Source organism: Dioscorea cayenensis, chromosome 17 (assembly GCF_009730915.1).
Source record: "Dioscorea cayenensis subsp. rotundata cultivar TDr96_F1 chromosome 17, TDr96_F1_v2_PseudoChromosome.rev07_lg8_w22 25.fasta, whole genome shotgun sequence".
Classification (NCBI taxonomy): Eukaryota; Viridiplantae; Streptophyta; class Magnoliopsida; order Dioscoreales; family Dioscoreaceae; genus Dioscorea; species Dioscorea cayenensis.
This window is the reverse complement of record NC_052487.1, coordinates 381,219-403,537: the sequence shown is the minus strand read 5'-3', so window position 1 is coordinate 403,537 and position 22,319 is coordinate 381,219. Positions and strand designations below refer to the sequence as shown.

Below are 22,319 nucleotides of genomic sequence, written 5' to 3'. Positions count from 1 at the left end.
AACATATCTTCAAGGAGAACAGACATGAGAATTTAGCCCCCGACCTGCCCCTCTCTTTTTCCTTTTCTTGATAGATTAATCTCTTGCCAATTACTTATCGTTTCCAATGCTAAATATAAGCAGCATCACAGGTATGTCACCATTGCCAAAAAGAAAAAAAGAAAGGGCCAGAGCGCTTTCATACTGTGTTTGACTGTAGCCTCAAGATCTTAGTATTAATTTACCCTAGTTATATTAGATTAGTAATTGGGTGATAAGTGGTTCTTCCTCTCCAACAAAAATGCAGCATGAACTACCACTCAATGCAACAGAAAAGTTGGCTAGTCATACTAATGGAGAATATATATAAATATATAACACATACAGGAAACATAGCACACATATTGTCAACGATTAGCATTCCTTTCTTTTCCTGCCACAAGCCCACAACAGTGTCCATAGTTTTCTCCACTGCTCCGGATCATCAACATTCATTTCTCCCTTCCATGACATTCATCTCGTGGTTCATACTTTCATGCACGAGTTGGCTGTTTGTGAGGAAAATCAAAGTCATAATTGTCAAAAAAGAACTGGCTACTTTCGAAAAAAATGAAGCAAGTTGGTCATAAGTCGGAACATTCATTGGAAGCAGCAAATGAAAAATCGAGGAGTAAAGCATAAACTTGGAGAAAGGAGCTACAGGAGAAATAGTTTATTTGATTATACTTCAAGTTTACACATGATATCTTGCAAGAGAGACGTGATGCGATCCGGAACAACAAAGAAGAAAGAAAGGAAGAGACCACCATCTCCACCACCACCACTCCCCTCGTACATGCACCCCCTTGGAAGCCAAGCCACCATCAGAGAGAGTAGCGACGAGTTTACCCACTCTCTCGACTCTTGGGCTGCGAATTCACTTGTTCATCCTTCAAGCTATATATATATATATATATATTATGGATATACTAAATGAATCCATATGTACAAGCCCACACCTAAAGGCACAAGACAATTGGAAATCAACAAGACACAAGGATTAGAGAGGATGAGGAAGGGAGCTTTTTCAACAATAAGGTTTGTTGTCTTCCTTCTACTGATGCTGCTAACTCATGTGAGCGAGGTCATGTCAGCCTCTGTCCCCAGCTGGTGGGAAGAGATGGAGATATGGGGAGATGAGGCAGCCATGGAATTGGAATTGGAGTTGGATATTCCCACAATGTGGATGAGCCAGAGGGCTTCCAGGATCCCCGTCAATGTCGATAGCTTTGGGGCTGCTGGGGACGGCGTCACAGATGATACCCAGGTGAGAGATCAGCTTAGAATTGACTAAATTTATATGCATTGCATTATAACTTAAAGGTTCGCATGTTTTGATATCATGCATATACTTGTTAACCTTGAATACATGATAGGCCTTCCTGAACGCCTGGGACAAGGCTTGCTCTCTCAAGAATGCAGTCTTTCTGGTACCAGATCAGCGTCACTACCTAGTGAATGCAGCAAGGTTCAGAGGGCCCTGCGAGAGCAACCTCATTGTTCAGGTAATATTAGTTATACATAAGGGACGATGAATCATATTCACATTTCAACATTTGTGGGTGGAAGCATGCGGTGATTCGTGGATTTGCGCAGATAAGCGGAACAATTGTGGCTCCCGATGAGCCCAATGGTTGGGACCCAAAGAACCCGAGAATATGGCTCTACTTTTCTAAGCTCAAAGGCGTCAGGATTCAAGGTGGTGGGGTCATAGACGGCTCTGGTAGTAAATGGTGGGCTTCATCCTGCAAGATCAACAAGACGAACGTAAGTCATTAAAACAACCAACAGATCCATTTTTCATGTATCTGTTATATGTGCAGCAGTAACTCAAGTCATGATCACCCATGCAATCTCTTATTCCAATCATGCACTAAACTTTTTTTTTGTTTCCTTGTTTCTGTTTACATGCCTGCAGCCATGCAGAGAAGCTCCAACGGTAAAATGCTTCATCCAACCGCCCATGCTCTTTTAAACTAACCCGAGATGTGTTTATTATGAACCTGTCTGACTGGAATCTTGACAAGGAGTTATTGGGGGCTCAATCAATTATTATTATTTTTTCTCTTTTTCAAATATATTCAATTGCTCATTGATTTAGATGTTTTAAATGCAGGCACTTACTATTGATGCGAGCTCAGGTGTAAGGGTGCAAGATTTGACCATCCAAAGCGCGCAGCAGATGCACTTCACTATCTACAGGTCTGATGCGATTAAAGTCTCCGACGTCCGTGTGCAATCTCCAAGAGACAGCCCCAACACAGATGGGATTCACATAAGCAATTCATCTAACGTCACCATCCAAAATGTCCAGATAGGAACGGGTATGTATGTATCTATGCACTAAAAATACATACTATACCAACTGCTTATATACTCTGAGATGCCGTATTCTTGATGTTTTCCATTTTTAACCAAACCAGGCGATGATTGTATCTCAATTGCGAATGCCAGCTATAACATTAAGATGAAGAACATTGACTGCGGACCAGGACATGGAATCAGGTATATATGATGACATTGAATGAAACCATTTTATAATTTAAATATCAGTGTCTACATACACTATTCAGATCCTACCATGCGCATAGAAGCCCAACGCTTTTTTTAAGCAAAAATAATATATTAAAGATTAAAGTTTTGATCATAGCATAGGAAGCCTTGGAAAGGACAACTCACTTGCAGTTGTTACCGGCATTGTTGTAGACACAGCAACTCTTACAGACACAACTAATGGCCTGAGAATCAAGACTTGGCAGGTAAGCTCTTCTGTAATCTTCCCTTGCTTCCATATTATGATATATTGCTAGTATAGCAGACTGATAAGTCAAATGTATGTACAGGGTGGTTCAGGCTATGTGAGAGCTGTGCGTTTTGAGAATGTGAAGATGAATGCTGTAGCCAACCCCATCATTATTGATCAATTCTACTGTGATTCCCCCACCACTTGCAAGAATCAGGTAGGAATATGAATAGAAATATGGAAATTTCTATTTCTCCATGAGCATACTCACTGATTAAATGTTGTGGGTGCCAACTTCAGACATCTGCCGTGAAAATCAGCCAAGTGCTATACAAAAACATAAGAGGAACTTCAAAGAGCCGTGATGCCATGAAATTTGCTTGCAGTGACACAGTACCCTGCAGCAACATAGTGCTCAACGACATAAACCTGGAGAGGGAAGATGGCTCTGCTGAGACCTTCTGCAACTGTGCCATGGGATTTGATTATGGCTTTGTAAAGCCAGCAGCGGACTGCCTTCGTAACGATGGTAAATCAGCTTGTGATGGTACCAGAGTCGGCAGCCAAAACCAAACTCTCCTTCCCATCCGCCACACAGAACTATAAACCAGAAATCTCCTCCCTCATGGAGAATTGCATGCTACATATATACACACATATGCCACAACTATAATACATATGTATGTATGCGTTCAGGGCATACATGACCCACACATATAGGATAGATTTAGTCAAGAACAAAATGCGTTATCATCATTAAAATTGACCTAATTACATAGCAAAGTTACTCGTGATGGGTATTACAATCAATTGGGTGCATCAGATCATTCTTGTTAGTATTTAATTGATCTGCCCCCTGAATGTACAATTGCTGATGCCCATTGAATCAATGGTGTTATCATATTTGTGTTTACAAGAAAAGGACAAAAGAAAATGTATTTTTATTATTTGTCTAGTTGCATGCAACTGAAAGATGTGACCAAAAACAAAAAAAAAAGAGAAGATTCTGACATAGCACAATCATCTACAGGTAGCAGAAAAAAACAGAGAGGCAAAATGGACCTCCTTCCCATCCGCCACACAGAACTATAAACCAGAAATCTCCTCCCTCATGGAGAATTGCATGCTACATATATACACACATATGCCACAAGTATAATACATATGTATGTATGCGTTCAGGGAATACATAACCCACACATATAGGATAGATTTAGTCAAGAGCAAAATGCGTTGTCATCATTAAAATTGACCTAATTACATAGCAAAGTTACTAGTGATGGGTATTACAATCAATTGGGTGTGCATCAGATCATTCTTGTTAGTATTTAATTGATCTGCCCCCTGAATGTACAATTACTGATGCCCATTGAATCAATGGTGTTATCATATTTGTGTTTACAAGAAAAGGACAAAAGAAAATGTATTTTTATTATTTGTCTAGTTGCATGCAACTGAAAGATGTGACCAAAAACAAAAAAAAAAAAGAAGATTCTGACATAGCACAATCATCTACAGGTAGCAGCAAAAAACAGAGAGGCAAAATGGACTTCTCTCCATTGAATCAATGGTGTTATAATATTTGTGTTTACAAGAAAAGGATGAAAGAAAATGTATTTTTATAATTTGTCTGGTTGCATGCAACTGAAAGAAGCCTAATATTTGTGTTTACAAGAAAAGAAGAAAAGGATGAAAGAAAATGTATTTTTATAATTTGTCTGGTTGCATGCAACTGAAAGAAGCACCCCCAACACACACACACTCATCTACAAGGCAGCAGCAAAAAAAAAGATAGGCAAAATAGACTTCTCTTACAAATAGGAAGTAAGCACCAAGTAAAGAAGATGATTACACACTTTATCAAATCCTTGATAACCTTTAAATATAACTCTAATAACAAACAACATCCTAAAATAAAGACAAATATCAATCCACTAACAACATGATCCCAACAGAAAAGAAATTGCATTAAGGCTAGGACACTTAGTAACAAACAAAACACCAAGTCTAAAGTAAATAACATTTCAACTTGAAAAATAATAGCCACCAAAGTATGCTAAATATACTGCGTTCCCCCATAGTGTAAAAATTTTCAAGACTCAACATGTTTCTCAGGTCCTCAAACTTCGAGGCAGGGTGTAGCTTAGTGAATATATCAGCAAGCTGTTCATTTGTTGTAGTATGCCACACTGATGCTTTTAGGGATGGCAACGGGTTGGGATGGGTGCGGGTTTTACTTCACCGTACCCGTACCCGATACCCCGCTAGTATACCCGAACCCGAACCCGAACTCGATGGGTTTTAAAAACCCCAACCCACACCCGCACCCGACGGGTAATCAGGTACCCGCGGGTATACCCGCCCCCGCCCCTATACTAAAAAAAATTAATAAAAGATATATTATTTTTTATAAAAAAAATAATTTCAAAGTAATTATAATTTTTTTTTATAAAATAAAATAAAATTATTATAAAATTATAAGACTAAACAAAGAGGAAAAATAAAAAACCCTAAACTGTTAAGTTGTAGAACATATTAGTATATATATGTATGTGTACATGTATATATATTATATAAATATTTTAGTAATTTTAATTTCAGGTCGGGTACGGGTTCGGGTTCGGGTACGGGTCGGGTATTAGAATTCCCATACCAGCACCCGCACCCGTTTTATACAAGTCGGGTTTTACCCGAACCCGACCCGAAACCCGGTCAAATCGGGTTTTACCCGTCAAACTCGGGTTGGGTCGGGTCGGGTTTGGGTATTATTGCCATCCTTAGATGCTTCCCTTAGCCACCAAGTCTTTTATAAACTGATGTGGAGTCTCAATATGTCTAGAACGGCTATGGAACACTGGATTTCTTGTCATTGCAAATGTTGGTTGCCACAAAAAATAGTTGTCTTAAGTGTTAAAATGATATGATATTTCAGTATGAATTAGATTTTATTTGTTAGTCGTTCATGCATTTTCTTTTGTTTTTATATGAATTTTCCTCTTTTAGTTCGAGTTACTGCTCTCCAATGTTTTTTATGTGCAGATTGGAAATCAACCTCAATCTCATGGTTATTTGAAGATTCATGAAGAACTATGACGACCAATTTTGGAGCACGATCAAAGCATAACTCCCTAACGACAATGTGCCCATGTCGCGTGACATGGCTATGTTTCCCACCGGATCATATTTGCAAAATTTTTTAGTAGAGCATTGATAGAAAGCTCTATGGCCTGGCCATGAAACGTGACATGGCCATGTTCCTTGGCCAACTTAGCAAACCCTAACACGCTCTCTTCTTGATAAAAAGGCCATCAGGTCACCAAAAGGAGGGATATCTTTCGGAAGGGCTAGAGTGGGACTTCTCCAAAGTTTGACAATGCTTAAGGATCATCAAAAGAAGCGAGAAAAGGAGAAAGTGATAATCAAGCGTAGATTCATCAAAGGATCAAGAGTTCTTTCTTTGCTTTTTTATAGACCGTCTCATGTTTAGATTCATGTTTAATTTGAATATTATCACTTGTATACCAAACAAACATGAGTGAGTAGATTCTTATATTCTAGGGTTGGGAATAGCCCAATATTGAGATACTAGATGATGTATTAACTTTTATTCTTGTATTAATGCCTATTTGTTCTCAATTCGATTCTATAATTCTTAATGCTTGTGAATGTGTCGAATTCCGTATTTGCATGATCTTGGATACTAAGAGAAGGACCTAAAAATGAACTAAGATATTAGAAACCCTAGAATTGAAAATGGAATCTAGATTATGGTTTTTTGAGGGCTACTGGGTATCGTTGAAGTTAAAAGATACAATTAGACTTAATTACCACAAAAATAAGAGTTGTTCTAAGTTAGATACCTCTTTATTTTTAACCAAGAAAGAAAATAGTGGGTACACAAGGATATTTCAACTTCATAGCAATTAAACTTAACCAAGAAAGAATCAATACAAAATTTGTTATTCAACATTGCGATTTACCCTAATCCTAGAAGCCACTACATCTGAATTAGTCTCCCTAAGCCATTGATTGCTTTACTTTTGCTAATTTAGTTTTTATTACATATTGCTTGCTTTAGTTTTTCTATACCCAAATAACCTAAATTATAAGGAATTGGTAATTACCAACAAAGTCCTTGTGGAAATGATACCTATTTACTACTTAAATGATGTGTGCACTTGTAGTACACATTAAGATTTTTGGCGCCGTTGCTAGGGAGTTTGCTTGTCGATATCAATTAAATTTGCAATTTGGTTAGATTAGGCATTTTATTTTAGTTTTCTTATTTCTCTTTAGTTATTTTTCATTGCACTTTCTTTTTCTTTGCACAAAGTTGTCCCTTTATGCAAAGATGGAGTAGTCTCGACGATCTTGTGGGATTAGATCCTGAAGTTGAGAGGGCCTTTTGAATCAGAAGACAATATCAAATAAGGAAAAACATTTAGGAAGGTTCACAACCTTCAAGCACGGGCAACACCAATAGAACTCTGAAGAACTTTGCTGTGACAAATGCTTGAGGGTTGCGCTCAAGCATCACAAGACCCATAGTTGAAGCAAACAATTTTGAACTAAAGGCCACTCTTTTATCCACGGTTTAAAAAAACCAGTTCGAAGGCTCACCTACTGAGGACCCAAACTTGTACTATTCAGTATTCCTTGAGTATTTTGACACATTGAAGCTCAATAGAGTATGATCAAATGCCATCAGGTTAAGGCTATTTCCCTTTTCTCATAAGGACAAGGGCAAGGCATAGTTGCACTCACTTCCAGTGGGATCAATAAATAGTTTTGAAATCTGTATATTCTCAAATAGTTTCAAACGATTTTAATTGTTGATGTAATATGATCAAGGGTATTTGGTCATTTATTTCATCTAATTCTTGTAGAGATCTGGCCTCTAATAAATGTTTGAACTCATCATATGTCTTTCTACTTCCTAGATTAATTATTTTTTTTTAATTTTATGTTATTCTATTTTTATGGATTAGGAGATTCTTAAATTTTTTGAAATTATTTCCAGGAAGAACCTGGTTGATATTAAACTTTTAGTGCAAATTACACTACAAATTTATTTTTACCAACTTTGAATCACCGAGTCCAATAATTGGTCAGTGAATATTTAAATTTTTTTTTCGATTTTAATTCACTGATGGGTCAGTGCAATTCTTTTAAAAATTTTATGTTATAACTTTAAATACCATGGGCTGGTGTGGATCGAATCACCGAAACTTTTATTTAGTTATGTGGAGAGTGTGAAGCTAAAGATCACCCATCTTTTAAGCTAGATATATCTTATAAAAAAAAAAAAGGAAAAGTAAACAGCTTCAAATTTAGTACATATTCACTATTCAGAGAAGGAAAGAAAGTGGAACGCACAACTCCTATCTGCATACTTCCATTTTAAACAGTTTTTTGGTGAAACACAAACTGAATAAAGTCTAAAAACATAAATACGAGCAATGATTACAATACTTGTGCAGGTTTACTGAACAAGTCAAATTACTTTAGTTGCATAATGCATGTACGCACTGATAATGCATGAATTACATTTCAGAGGCCTTTATGCATCTCTATGACCATGCAACCAAAACAAGTACATAACCTATGTTCATGTAATTCAAGAAAACAAGTCATATTTATAGCTTCACTAACTAATTTAAACTCCAGATGTAAATAAATACTTCATGGAACTGGAAATGATTCCAGTAAAGCACGATCCCATATCCAATTGGTAATAAACAGTATATATGGGTATAAGTTTTTCATCTAAAAAAGGCCCTAAATCTTCATGCATTTCAGCAAACGCTTCTGGATAGATGTAGATACGCATCCTAATTAGGAAAATGTAAGAAGACAGCAGCATGACACATAAATCCAAAGTAGGAGATGGAAAAAGAAAATTCAAGAAATAAAATGCAAGGGCTAGAGCTGAATAGTGAATTATCAAGACAAACCATGCCAATCGGTTGCCCTACATGCTAATTAGAAAAATGTAAGAAGACAGCAGCATGACACATAAACCGAAAAATGAAAAAAAAAGAAGAATCAAGAAATCGAATAGAAGGACTAGGGTATTGAATACATAATTATTGAGACGAATCATACCAATCGGCTGCCTTATCGGAGGGGTTAGGTTGTGATCGGAGACTACAAAGATAACAAAACCCGAAGCAAAAAAGACAAGCATATTTTCGCTGATTCTCCTCTGCGATAATTCCTATTTGGCTCCCTTTTTCTGCCTGGCACGAATCGATTGAGCTCTTCTTCCTGACCTTCGCCTTCTCCAAGGAAGCAACACGAGGGTTCGAAATTTTTCGAAAACAAGCTTCCTCGGTCTTTTGGTTCTCTCCCCGATTTCTTTTCTTACAATTGATTTAACCCTTTTCTTCACACAATTACCCTCAAAACCATCCGACACAATGCACCAGAGGTCCAGAGCCAACAACAGTAATAAGAACGCAAGCGCAAGTGCGTCAATGACCCAGCAATGAGCTATCTCTATGGATCAGGCCCGTATCTTGTTCTCTCAAAGCAACGGCAACTCCATCACCATCTTTATTATCCCACGTCACAGGCTGCGTCAAGGTCCATCATCACCAAATATACAGCCCATTGGAAAAACCCAATCTTCCATGATTGTCCAATCAGTTTCACAAAATCTTTATTCTTACTATAATCCATTTTGTTTAAGACGGAGATATGAAGGTGAATAGTAAACTGCATCTTGTTCATTCCATATTAATTTTTTTTTAAAATTGCATAGTAATCTGCGTCTTGCATTTTTAAATAGCAATGGGATTTTTTTTTTTATTAAAGTGGATAAACCACAACGTTATTGAAAACAAAACAGAAAGAACAAACAACAACTGAAACAAAAGAAACAATAACAACTTGCAATGGGATTTTTATCTTTTTTCTATATCTTATTTTTTTTATATGATTTAATTATGAACTAATCGAATCAGTTCATGGAGGAATGAAGATTATATGACATTTTGTATTAAGGGTTTAGTAATTTTAATGCCAGGCTATTATTGACTTCTTTGAGAACGATTAGGGTTTAGGGTTTATTATATGACATTTTGTATTAGGGGTTTAGTAATTTTAATGCCAGGCTATTATTGACTTCTTTGAGAACGATTAGGGTTTAGAGTTTAGGGTTTAGAGTTTATTTGTATTTTGAACACATGGGGAACTAAATTTATCTCCATTTTTTAACACCTAGGCGAGCATTTTTTGAGCTTTTAATAACACTGATTCACACTGCGACACTTTTTCCTTCTTTCTCTTCTTCCTCTCATTTCCTTTCACATCTTCTGTGATTAGAACATTTTAGTATTTATTACTAGCCATTAGAAGAAATCATCATCAGCCTTTCTCATAGATCATGCTTGAATGAGAAGATCTACTCATTGTACTCTAGAAATAAAGTTCATATTCAACCCCGTAAGAATACCTGAGAGGCCCATTTTAGTTTAGTAAATATTAGTATAAACATATAAATTTGAGTTTGTCTTTCTATTAGCCCAAGCTTATTGGTTGAATTTAGTGTGTTTGGCTTGCAGCTAATGTTATCTGCCATAGAATTATAGATCACACAAGATAACCATCCAGGACTCAATAACAAGTGCTAGTGATCAATACTAAAATGTAGATAGGTGCAAAATGTGTTGTTCAAAATGTACAGAACAAAATATTGGAAGGTCTAGGATAATATTTTGCACAAGGTCCAAACGTGCTCATAAACTCAACACCAGATAAATAAATTTCCCACTCCTCAAATATCCGTAAAGACTAACAATATATAGAGAGGGATGAAGTTAACAAACTAACAAATACGATAAAGATCAAAACTAACTATAAAAAATAGATTAACTCTAACAAAGGCATAACAAATATGTTCGCAATTTTCCTACTAAATAATGGCATCCAAACCAAGAAAAAGAAAAAAAAATTGATTAGATATTTGACCTGTATCTGTCCACATTAGCCAATAACACGTAGTCATTAGAAGTTGTGAACTACAAGAGAATAAACTATGGTGACCTCCAAACTAAAAAAATTCATCCATAATGCTCCAAAGTGAAAAATAAAAATAAAAAAATAAAACAACAACACACCTCACCATAAAAGCATATATAAGAAACTTCTGCAAGTGATAATGATAAATACATGAAATGAAATAAAAACGGGGAAAGGGAAGGGAAAAAACAGAAAGTAACCTAAAGATAAATTAAAAGGGATTTCTACCAGGAAAATTGAACACACTATTGAACTACTACAAATTAGGGGAAGAAATACAAGTGATAAATAAAAATTAAAAATATTCAACTGACGTATAGGCAAGAATGTTAAGATACACATGGTAGAAGTCAGTTTTGTTATCTATATTTCTTAGTAGTTCCACAATAATATTTTACACAACAAGCAAGATTTGTGATCAAGTTCTATCCCAGCATACACAATGGTGCAATCTATTATTAATGTTGATATTACTTCGAGATATCTACCTCTAAACTGGAAACAAAAACCATCTTGAAAATGAGTTCCAGATTTGCAAAAACAAACCTTACACAGTTTCAGTTTTAAATCTCTCAGCACTTTAGAAACAACCAGCACAACAAGAATATCTATAATATCATTAATTGATGAGTTCTTGCCGAGGGGGAAAAAATCAATGTAACTTGTAATTGTAGATGCAATAACTTTAAGAAACCAACCAAAGGTAGAAATAATATATTGAGTACAAAAAAGGGTCAGAAACTGGCACTACAATTCTTGACTTGCTTTTCTCAGGATTTGCAGATTTTAAGGTAAGAAATATTACACATCCAAAACCACAAACAAAGACAACATCCACTAAACTGCATACTTCAAGGTGTAATGAAAAAGGATTACATCAATAGATGTTGGTTCAAAAGGGAACTTAGAAACCCTAAATAATTAAGCAATTGACCCTAGTCCCAATAAATTTATAGCAATATGACCTTAATCCCAATCAACAAGCCACATCAGCAAACATGCTGCCTAGGTCTTTTTGGATGAATATAGCATTTGGGGGTGCGGGTTCAGCTTAACCATTTACAAATAGTAATATTTACGCATAGATTCTTGGCTGCTAACATAATATACAGTTGTTTGAGCTTGCAAGCTGCAAAATTTATTTAATGCACCATCTTTACCACTTCTAATAATCTGAATCTTATTATTGTCTGATAGGAAATAAGAACTAGGGGACATTGCAAGCCACGTTAAACCAAAATTTGATGACAATTTTTTATTAACATATTTAGGACTCACATCTGGTCACACACAGTGAAGACAATTCAAAATTGATTGAGGCCAGAAGATGATAATATACTTATGGCATTAGACCATAGTGTAAGTAAGAAAAGGCACATGGAACCAACCTTTACAAGTATAGAGATGACTGAAAAACCTTCAAGCATTATCAGATAATAAGTTAAATGATCCTGAAACAACATAACCACCATTAACAAGCAACATTAACTGCAGGAATTAACTGTTAACAGAGAATTGAATCATTATGATCAAGAATTTCCACTTACGATTGCATACTTTTTAGTAGCACAAATTTTGAGGAATAAACAAGTTAAAAAAATAAAACACAAAAGAATCCAACTAGAATGAATATGATTGTTCACAAAGCTTGCTTTTTATAAAATAGAACCCAAGTCCAAGCTAGTAATATGAGTCATGTGACATTTTTATGGAACAATACCTAAAGCTAGTCAATTGGAGAAGCAATTGAACAAGCAAGGAACCCCTTAATAAGAACATAACACTGTAAATCTTGTCCTATACCGCTTAATAAAAACATAACACTGTAAATCTTGTCGTATACGACAACTAAGACGACATATGCACAAAAAAAATGATAATGATAATGACATTTTATGCAAATGGCCTCATGCAAAAACAAAGCCAAGAAGAAATTCATAAATAACATTACTCTTGGGGTTTTAGGGTTTTATTGTTTAGGGGTTAGGGTTTAGAGTTTAGCTATAAACCTTTTTATTTATTTCTTTTTTTGTTGATCCATACGAAGAAAATGAAAATATCAGCGTGCAAGATCATGTGGCAAACCATGCTTAAATCAACATAAACAAATAAATATATACCACAGGTTTTAAGTTTATATGATTATGTATTTCTTGCTTTCTTTTAAGCGGTCATGTAATCCTACTTGTGATAAAATCAAGCTAAAAAAGATTAGTTCTCGCTTTGGAGCCAAATAAGGAAATAGCTACAGAACCTAAACTAGTGTACTCAAATAGTCGACTGAGAAACTGATGCAGCTTACATATGGCCCATAAAATTAAATGATTGTGCCATCTAGAAAGCTATTGAGAATTTAAATCTCGTTCAAGATCCAAGAAATATCCGGTGTTCACTAAGCCCCATGAACTACAAAATCTGAACTAAACTTTGCCCAACCAAACAGTTAACTTATTCATTTATCTAGTAAAAGCAGGATAATCAATCAGAAAAAGATGAAATTTATCAAAAAAATAAAAAAACGAAAAAAAAGGTGAAAAGATCAAGCACATGGCTGCAACTAAACTAAAAGACCCTAACAAAAAATAAAAAAAAGAATCATTATTCTTGGGGTTTTTCTGCAATTGAATTTGAAATGATACGACTCAACACACAAGCAAAGTTCTTCAAAAGTCAAGCAGTAATAAATATATAAAACAAGAGCTGCAAGGGCTAAGTTAGAACCCTTGCAATCAACAAACACAACCACAGGTTATAGATGCTTCAACCCCTAAAATTAGAAACAAGATCTAATGCATATTTCATACAAGCCTTTTTGACAGAATGGATAATCCTGGCATGTCAAATCGAAATTGGTTGAGCTTTTACACAAAATTTCACAGTTAACCCAATGAACAAGAATAATGTCTAGTACCCCTTTGCTCTACTTGTTGAAAGAATGGATCAAGACTGTAATCAAGCTCTAGACATACGAACAAAATGCTAATCAAGAAAAGGAAAGGATAATATGAAAACAGCAATAATCAATACAGTGGATCATGATTTATAGAACTTTTCACACAAATTCACAGCACTTTATAAATAAAATACAATCTAATACTCCGCTGATCTATTCCTTGCTAAATGGATCAAACGTCAGATCGCAATTAAGACCCAATAAACCCTAAATCTTAGGAATCATCAGCTTGGCCAAAAACCTGGTAAAGCAAAAGTGGAGGATGAGGATCTTACCTCTCTTCTTCTTCGTTCTCGTCGTCACGAGCCGGCGAGATGGAGAGAGGCGGGCGCCGCTGATGGAATCGAGAAGGGAGACATCGAGAAGAGTTGCGGTACAGTGGAAAAAGACCGAATAAACCCTAAGTCATAGGAATCATCAGCTTGGCCAAAAACATGGTCAAGAAAAAGTGGAGGATGAGGATCTTACCGCTCTTCTTCTTCGTCCTCGTCGTCACGAGCCGGCGAGAGGAAGAGAAGCGGGCGCTGCTGATGGAATCGAGAAGGGAGGCATCGAGAAGAGTTGCGGTACAGTGGAAACAGACCCAATAAACCCTAAGACCTAGGAATCATCAGCTTGGCCAAAAACATGGTCAAGAAAAAGTGGAGGATGAGGATCTTACAGCTCTTCTTCTTCGTTCTCGTCGTCACGAGCCAGCGAGATGGAGAGAGGCGGGCGCCGCCGATGGAATGGAGAAGCCAGTCTTTAACAATAATATAATTATTTTTCATAATAATTATATATAATTATATATAATTATATATATCTATTGGATTTTAACAATATATATTTAACAATATTATTATATATATATATTTTATAAAAATGACTCATTGCTCACATATTTTTTAAAGAATGTATTTATTTATTTATTTTTAAAACTTATGCCTTTCGAAATTTTTTTTAAATACGCAATCTTAAAAAAATAATTTGTTATGTTTTTTCTAAAAAAATTAAAACCATGTGTAATAAGCAATTTTTTTTTAATTTCCTTACAAATATAACCATAAAATGATAGATGTAAAATTTTTTAAATCAAATTAACTGATTATCACTATAATTAAAAATTAGGGTTTAGGGTTTTAGGGTTTTAGGGTAGGGTTTCAGAGCTCTTTAGGGCTTTAGGGCCTAGGGCTTGTAGGCCCAGGGCTCAGGCTCAGGGCTTTAGGCCCAGGGCTTAGGCCTCAGGGCCCAGGGCTCTAGGGCCTCAGGCCCTAGGCCAGTCAGGGGCCTAGGGCTCAGGGCCCAGGCTAGGCTTCTAGGGCCCAGGCCCAGGCCTGAGGCCCTAGGCCCAGGGCCCAGGCCCAGGCTCAGGGCCTAGGCCCAGGCCCAGGCCCAGGCCCAGGCCCAGGGCTCAGGCCCAGGCCCAGGCCCAGGCCCAGCCCAGGCCCAGGCCCAGGGCCCAGGCCCAGGCCCAGGCCCAGGCCCAGGGCCCAGGCCCAGGCCCAGGGCCTGGGCCCAGGCCCTAGGCCCAGGCCCAGGGCCCAGGGCCCAGGGCCCAGGCCCAGGCCCAGGGCCCAGGCCCAGGCCCAGGCCCAGGGCCCAGGGCTCAGGCCCAGGGCCCAGGGCCCAGGCCCAGGCCCAGGGCCCAGGGCCCAGGCCCAGGGCCCAGGGCCCTAGGCCCAGGCCTAGGGCCCAGGGCCCAGGCCCAGCCCAGGGCCCAGGCCCAGGCCCAGGCCTGTCAGGGCCCAGGGCCCAGGCCCAGGGCCCAGGGCCCAGGCCCAGGGCCCAGGGCTCAGGCCCAGGGCCCAGGCTCAGGGCCCAGGGCCCAGGCCTCAGGCCCAGGGCCCAGGGCCCAGGCCCAGGCCCAGGCCCAGGCCCAGGCCCAGGCCCAGGCCCAGGCCCAGGCCCAGGCCCAGGCCCAGGGCCCAGGCCCAGGCCCAGGCCCAGGCCCAGGGCCCAGGGCCCAGGGCCCAGGCCCAGGCCCAGGCCCAGGGCCCAGGCCCAGGCTCAGGCCCAGGCCCAGGCCCAGGCCCAGGGCCCAGGGCCCAGGCCCAGGGCCCAGGGCCCAGGCCCAGGCCCAGGCCCAGGGCCTAGGCCCAGGCCCAGGCCCAGGCCCAGGGCCTCAGGCCCAGGCCCAGGGCCCAGGCCCAGGCCCAGGCCCAGGGCCCAGGCCCAGGCCCTGGCCTAGGCCCAGGGCCCAGGCCCAGGCCCAGGGCCCAGGGCCCAGGCCCAGGGCCTGAGCCCAGGGCCCAGGGCCCAGGCCCAGGCCCAGGGCCCAGGCCCAGGGCCCAGGCCCAGGCCCAGGCCCAGGCCCAGGCCCAGGCCCAGGGCCCAGGCCCAGGCCCAGGCCCAGTGCCCAGGCCCAGGGCCCAGGGCCCAGGCCCAGGCCCAGGCCCAGGCCCAGGGCCCAGGCCCAGGGCCCAGGCCCAGGCTCAGGCCCAGGGCCCAGGCCTCAGGGCCTGGCCCAGGGCCCAGGCCCAGGCCCAGGCCCAGGCCCAGGCCCAGGGCCCAGGCCCAGGCCCAGGCCCAGGCCCAGGGCCCAGGCCCAGGGCCTCAGGCCCAGGCCCAGGGCCCAGGGCCCAGGCCCAGGCCCAGGCCCAGGCCCAGGGCCCAGGCCCAGGCCCAGGCCCAGGCCCAGGCCCAGGGCCCAGGGCTCAGGCCCTAGGCCCAGGCCCTAGGGGCCCAGGCCCAGGGCTCAGGCCCTCGGGCCTGAGGGCCCAGGCTCAGGCCCAGGGCCTCGGCCCAGGCCCAGGCCAGGGCCCAGGGCCCAGGGCCCCGGCCCAGGGCCCAGGCCCAGGCCCAGTGGCCCAGGGCCTCAGGCCCAGGGCCCAGGGCCCAGGGCCCAGGGCCCAGGGCCCAGGCCCAGGCCCAGGCCCAGGCCCAGGCCCAGGCCCAGGCCCAGGCCCAGGCCCAGGGCCCAGGCCCAGGCCCAGGCCCAGTGCCCAGGCCCAGGCCCAGGCCCAGGCCCAGGCCCAGGCCCAGGCCCAGGGCCCAGGCCTCAGGCCCAGGGCCTCAGGGCCCAGGCCCAGGCCTCAGGCCCAGGGCCCAGGGCCCAGGCTCAGGCCCAGGCCCAGGCCCAGGCCCAGGGCCCAGGGCCCAGGCCCAGGCCCAGGCCCAGGCCCAGGCCCAGGCCCAGGCCCAGGGCCCAGGCCCAGGCTCAGGCCCAGGCCCAGGCCCAGGCCCAGGCCCAGGCCCAGGCCCAGGCCCAGGCCCAGGGCCCAGGCCCAGGCCCAGGCCCAGGCCCAGGGCCCAGGGCCCAGGGCCCAGGCCCAGGGCCCAGGCCCAGGCCCAGGCCCAGGCCCAGGGCCCAGGCCCAGGCCCAGGCCCAGGCCCAGGGCCCAGGGCCCAGGCCCAGGGCCCAGGGCTCAGGGCCCAGGCCCAGGGCCCAGGCCCAGGCCCAGGGCCCAGGCCCAGGCCCAGGCCCAGGCCCTAGGCCCAGGGCCCAGGCTCAGGCCCAGGCCCAGGCTCAGGCCCAGGCCCAGGCCCAGGCCCAGGCCCAGGCCCAGGCCCAGGCCCAGGCCCAGGCCTGGGCCCAGGCCCAGGCCCAGGCCCAGGGCCCAGGCCCAGGCCCAGGCCCAGGCCCAGGCCCAGGGCCCAGGCCCAGGCCCAGGCCCAGGGCCCAGGCCCAGGCCCAGGCCCAGGCCCAGGCCCAGGCCCAGGCCCAGGGCCCAGGCCCAGGGCCCAGGCCCAGGCCCAGGCCCAGGCCCAGGCCCAGGGCCCAGGCCCAGGCCCAGGCCCAGGCCCAGGCCCAGGCCCAGGCCCAGGCCCAGGCCCAGGCCCAGGCCCAGGGCCCAGGCCCAGGCCCAGGCCCAGGCCCAGGGCCCAGGCCCAGGCCCAGGCCCAGGCCCAGGCCCAGGCCCAGGGCCCAGGGCCCAGGCCCAGGCCCAGGCCCAGGGCCCAGGCCCAGGCCCAGGCCCAGGCCCAGGCCCAGGCCCAGGCCTCAGGCCCAGGCCCAGGCCCAGGCCCAGGCCCAGGCTCAGGCCCAGGCCCAGGGCCCAGGCTCAGGCCCAGGGCCCAGGCCCAGGCCCAGGGCCCAGGGCCCAGGGCCCAGGGCCCAGGCCCAGGCCCAGGCCCAGGCCCAGGCCCAGGCCCAGGCCCAGGCCCAGGCCCAGGCCCAGGCCCAGGCCCAGGGCCCAGGCCCAGGCCCAGGCCCAGGCCCAGGGCCCAGGCCCAGGCCCAGGCCCAGGGCCCAGGGCCCAGGCCCAGGCCCAGGCCTAGCCAGGCCCAGGCCCAGGCCCAGGGCCCAGGCCCAGGCCCAGGCCCAGGCCCAGGCCCAGGCCCAGGCCCAGGCCCAGGCCCAGGCCCAGGCCCAGGCCCAGGCCCAGGCCCAGGGCCCAGGCCCAGGCCCAGGGCCCAGGCCCAGGCCCAGGCCCAGGGCCCAGGCCCAGGCCCAGGCCCAGGCCCAGGGCCCAGGCCCAGGGCCCAGGCTCAGGGCCCAGGCCCAGGCCCAGGCCCAGGGCCCAGGCCCAGGCCCAGGCCCAGGGCCCAGGCCCAGGCCCAGGCCCAGGCTCAGGCCCAGGCCCAGGCCCAGGGCCCAGGGCCCAGGCCCAGGTGCCCAGGCCCAGGGCCCAGGCCCAGGCCCAGGCCCAGGGCCCAGGCCCAGGCCCAGGCCCAGGCCCAGGCCCAGGCCCAGGGCCCAGGCCCAGGCCCAGGCCCAGGCCCAGGCCCAGGCCCAGGCCCAGGCCCAGGGCCCAGGCCCAGGCCCAGGCTCAGGCCCAGGGCCCAGGCCCAGGCCCAGGCCCGAGGCCAGGCCCAGTGCTCAGGCCCAGGCCTGGGCCCAGGCCCAGGCTCAGGCCCAGGCCAGGCCCAGGGCCCAGGCCCAGGCCTGTGGCCCAGGCCCAGGCCCAGGGCCCAGGCCCAGGCCCAGGCCCAGGCCCAGGGCCCAGGGCCCAGGCCCAGGGCCCAGGCCCAGGCCCAGGGCCCAGGGCTCAGTGGCCCAGGCTGCCCAGGGCCCAGGCCCAGGCCCAGGCCCAGGCCCAGGCCCAGGCCCAGGCCCAGGCCCAGGCCCAGGCCCAGGGCTCAGGCCCAGGCCCAGGCCCAGGCCCAGGCCCAGGCCCAGGCCCGGGCCCAGGCCCAGGGCCCAGGGCCCAGGCCCAGGCCCAGGGCCCAGGCCCAGGCCCAGGCCCAGGGCCCAGGGCCTGACTGTGGCCCAGGCGTGGCCCAGCCCAGTGGCCTGTGGGCCCAGGCCCAGCCCAGGCCCAGGGCCAGGGCCCAGCCCTCAGCCCAGCCCAGGCCCAGGGCCCAGTGGCCAGGCCCAGGCCCAGGCCCAGGCCCAGGCCCAGGCCTAGCCTGTGGCTCCAGGCCCAGGCCGCCCAGGGCCCAGGGCCCAGCCCAGGGCCTCAGGCCTTAGGCCCAGGGCTCAGGCCCAGGGCCAGGCCCAGGCCCAGGGCAGGCTCGGCTCAGGGCCCAGGCCCAGTGGCCCAGGGCTCAGGCCCAGGGCGTCAGGCCCAGGCCCAGGCCCAGGGCCCAGGGCCCAGGCTCAGGCCCAGGCCCAGGCCTGTAAATGTGTGCCCAGGGCCCAGGCCCAGGGCCCAGGGCCTCAGGGCCCAGGGCCCAGGGCCTAGGCCAGGCCCAGGCCCAGGCCCAGTGGCCCAGGCCCAGGCCCAGGCCCAGGCCCAGGCCCAGGGCTCAGGCCCAGGGCCCAGGGCTCAGGGCCCAGTGGCCTGTAACAGGCCCAGGCCCAGGCCCAGGGCCAGGCCCAGGGCCGAGTCTTAGGCCCAGGGCCCAGGCCCAGGGCCGTGGCCCAGGGCCCAGGCCCAGCGCCCAGGCCCAGGCCAGCCAGGGCCCAGGGCCCAGGCCCAGGCCCAGGCCCAGGGCCCAGGCCCAGGGCCCAGGCCCAGGCCCAGGCCCAGGGCCAGGGCCCAGGCCCAGGGCCCAGGCCCAGGGCCCAGTGCCCAGGCCCAGGGCCCAGGCCCAGGGCCAGGGCTCCAGGGCGAAAACAGGCCCAGGGCCCAGGGCCCAGGCCCAGGCCCAGGCCCAGGCCCAGGCCCAGGCCCAGGCCCAGGGCCCAGGCTCAGGCCTAGCCCAGGCCAGGCCCAGGCCCAGGCTCAGTGGCCCAGGGCCCAGGCCCAGGGCCCAGGCCTGTGGGCCCAGGCCCAGGCCCAGGCCTCCCAGGGCCCAGGGCCCAGGCTCAGGCCCAGGGCCCAGGCCCAGGCCCAGGCCCAGGGCCCAGGGCCAGGCCGAGCCCAGCCTAGTGGCCCAGGCCCAGGCCCAGGCCCAGGCCTGGGCCCAGGGCCTAGGGCCCAGGGCCAGGGCCAGGGCCCAGGGCCCAGGCTCAGGCCCAGGCGTGGTCCGGCCGTGGTCTGCGGTCTGCGGCTCAGGCGCAGGCTCAGGCCAGGCCCAGGGCCAGGGCTCACAGCCCAGGGCCCGTGCCCAGGTCTGCGTGCTCAAAGCAGTGGCCCAGGCCCAGGGCCCAGGCCGGCTCAGGGCCCAGGGCCCAGGCCCAGTGGCCCAGGCCCAGGCCTGTACCAGGCCCAGGGCCCAGGCCCAGGCCCAGTGGCCCAGGGCCCAGGCCCAGGCCCAGGCCCAGGGCCCAGGGCCCAGGGCCCAGGGCCCAGGGCCCAGCTCCAGGCCCAGGGCCCAGGCTCAGGCCCAGGGCCCAGCGCCGTGGCTCAGTGGCCTGCGCCTGCGCCCAGTGGCCCAGGCCCAGGCCCAGGCCCAGGCCCAGGCCCAGGCTCAGGGCCCAGGCCCAGGCCCAGGGCCCAGGCCCAGGCCCAGGCCCAGGCCCAGGCCGTGGCCCAGGCCCAGGGCTCAGGCCCAGGCCCAGGCCCAGGCCCAGGGCCCAGGCCCAGGGCCCAGGGCCCAGGCCTGTGGCCCAGGCCTAGGCCCAGGCCCAGGGCCCAGGCCTCCAGGGCCCAGGCCCAGGCCCAGGCCGTGGCCCAGGCAGTGGCCCAGGCCGAGGGCCGTGGCCTACAGGCCCAGGCCCAGGCCCAGGCCCAGGCCCAGGCCTGCGCCAGGGCCCAGGCCTCAGTGGCCCAGTGGGCCTGTGCCCAGGCTCAGGCCCAGTGCCCAGGCCCAGGCCCAGGCCCAGGCCCAGGGCCCAGGCCCAGGCCCAGGGCCCAGGGCCCAGGCCCAGCTCAGGCCCAGGCTCAGGCCCAGGCCCAGGCCCAGGCCCAGGCTCAGGCTCAGGCCCAGGGCCCAGGCCCAGGCCCAGGCCGTGCCCAGGGCCTAGGCCTAGGCCCAGGCTCAGGCCCAGTGGCCCAGGCCCAGGCTGCCCAGGCCCAGGCTCAGGCCCAGGCCCAGGCCCAGGCCCAGGCCCAGGCTCAGGCCCAGGCCCAGGCCAGGGCCCAGGCCCAGGCCCAGGCCCAGGCCCAGGCCCAGGCCCAGGGCTCAGGGCTCAGGCCCAGGCCCAGGGCCTAGGCTCAGGGCCCAGGCCCAGGCCCAGGCCCAGGCCCAGGCCCAGGGCCCAGGCCCAGGCTCAGTGCCCAGGCCCAGGGCCCAGGCCCAGGCCCAGGCCCAGGCCTGAGGGCCCAGGCCCAGGCCCAGGCCCAGGCCCAGGCTCAGGGCCCAGGCCCAGGGCCTAGCCTGGTGGGCCCAGGCCCAGCCAGCCCAGGCCCAGGCCCAGGGCTCAGGCTCAGGCCTAGGCCCAGGGCTCAGGCCTAGGGCTCAGGTCAGGCTTTGTTCTGCGGGCCTAGCCCAGGCCCAGCCCAGGCCCAGGCTCAGGGCCTGCGCTTAGGGCCGAGTGTGCCCCAGCCCAGTGGCCCGGGCTCAGCCCAGCTCAGGGCTCAGGCCTAGGGCTCAGGCCCAGGGCTGGTGGCCTAGGCTCAGGGCCCAGGCCCAGGGCCCAGGCCCAGGCCCAGTGGCCCAGCCTGTACCAGGCCCAGGCTCAGGCCCAGGCCCAGGCCCAGGCCTGCAGTGCCTCAGGCCCAGGCCCAGGCTCATAGGCCCAGGCTCAGGCCCAGGCCCAGTGGCCCAGGCCCAGGCCAGGCCCAGGCCCAGGCCCAGGCCCAGGCCCAGGCCCAGGCCCAGGCCCAGGCCCAGCCCAGGCCCAGGCCCAGGCCCAGGCCCAGGCCCAGGGCCCAGGCCCAGGCTCAGGCCCAGGCCCAGTGCCCAGGGCCCAGGGCCCAGGCCCAGGCCCAGCCTGTACCAGGCCCAGGCCCAGCCCAGGCCCAGGGCCCAGGCCCAGGGCTCAGGCCCAGGGCTCAGGCCCAGGCTCAGGCCCAGTGGCCCAGGGCTCAGGCTCAGGCCCAGGCCCAGGCTCAGGCCCAGGCCCAGGCCCAGGCCCAGGGCCCAGGCCTAAGGGGCCCAGGCCCAGGCCCAGGCCCAGGCCCAGGCCCAGGCCCAGGCCCAGGCCCAGGCCCAGGCCCAGGCCCAGGCCCAGGCCCAGGCCCAGGCCCAGGGCTCAGGCCCAGGCCCAGGGCCCAGGCCCAGGCCCAGGCCCAGGCCCAGGCCCAGCCCAGGCACTGTGCCCCAGGGGCCCAGGCCCAGGGCCTGGTGCCTCCAGGGCCCAGCCTGTGGCCCAGGCTCAGGCCCAGGCCCAGGCCCAGGGCTCAGGCCCAGGCTCAGGGCTCAGCCTGCGGCCCAGGCCCAGGCCTGGTGGCTCAGGCCTAGGCCAGGCCCAGGCCCAGGGCCCAGGCCCAGGCCCAGGGCTCAGGCCCAGGC

At 50.6% G+C, this 22,319-nt stretch overlaps 1 protein-coding gene and 2 long non-coding RNA genes across 5 annotated transcripts; 1 reads left to right on the top strand and 2 right to left on the bottom strand.

The window, feature by feature from the left end:
• Window positions 1-598: 598 nt before the first annotated feature.
• On the bottom strand, window positions 599-2,214 carry LOC120280731. The gene is made up of 2 exons (XR_005542394.1): window positions 2,143-2,214; window positions 599-1,763 (listed from the first exon to the last, which is right to left on the bottom strand). It is a non-coding gene; the product is annotated as an uncharacterized LOC120280731 (long non-coding RNA).
• Window positions 948-3,758, top strand: LOC120280729 (probable polygalacturonase At1g80170). The gene is made up of 9 exons (XM_039287675.1): window positions 948-1,285; window positions 1,395-1,523; window positions 1,615-1,785; window positions 1,937-1,957; window positions 2,135-2,342; window positions 2,442-2,523; window positions 2,669-2,777; window positions 2,862-2,978; window positions 3,062-3,758. Exons 1-9 carry the CDS (start codon window positions 962-964, stop codon window positions 3,365-3,367), a joined length of 1,467 nt encoding a protein of 488 aa, XP_039143609.1. The 5' UTR covers window positions 948-961; the 3' UTR covers window positions 3,368-3,758.
• Window positions 3,759-10,455: 6,697 nt separating this feature from the next.
• LOC120280730 lies at window positions 10,456-14,477 on the bottom strand. 3 transcript variants are annotated; one of them, XR_005542392.1, is made up of 4 exons: window positions 14,398-14,477; window positions 14,205-14,329; window positions 14,012-14,136; window positions 10,456-12,234 (listed from the first exon to the last, which is right to left on the bottom strand). It is a non-coding gene; the product is annotated as an uncharacterized LOC120280730 (long non-coding RNA). The 3 variants fall into 3 exon arrangements; XR_005542391.1 differs by lacking the exon at window positions 10,456-12,234 and having other exon boundaries at window positions 13,764-14,136; XR_005542393.1 differs by lacking the exon at window positions 10,456-12,234 and having other exon boundaries at window positions 13,764-14,136; window positions 14,205-14,336; window positions 14,398-14,471.
• Between the last annotated feature and the right edge of the window lie 7,842 nt (window positions 14,478-22,319).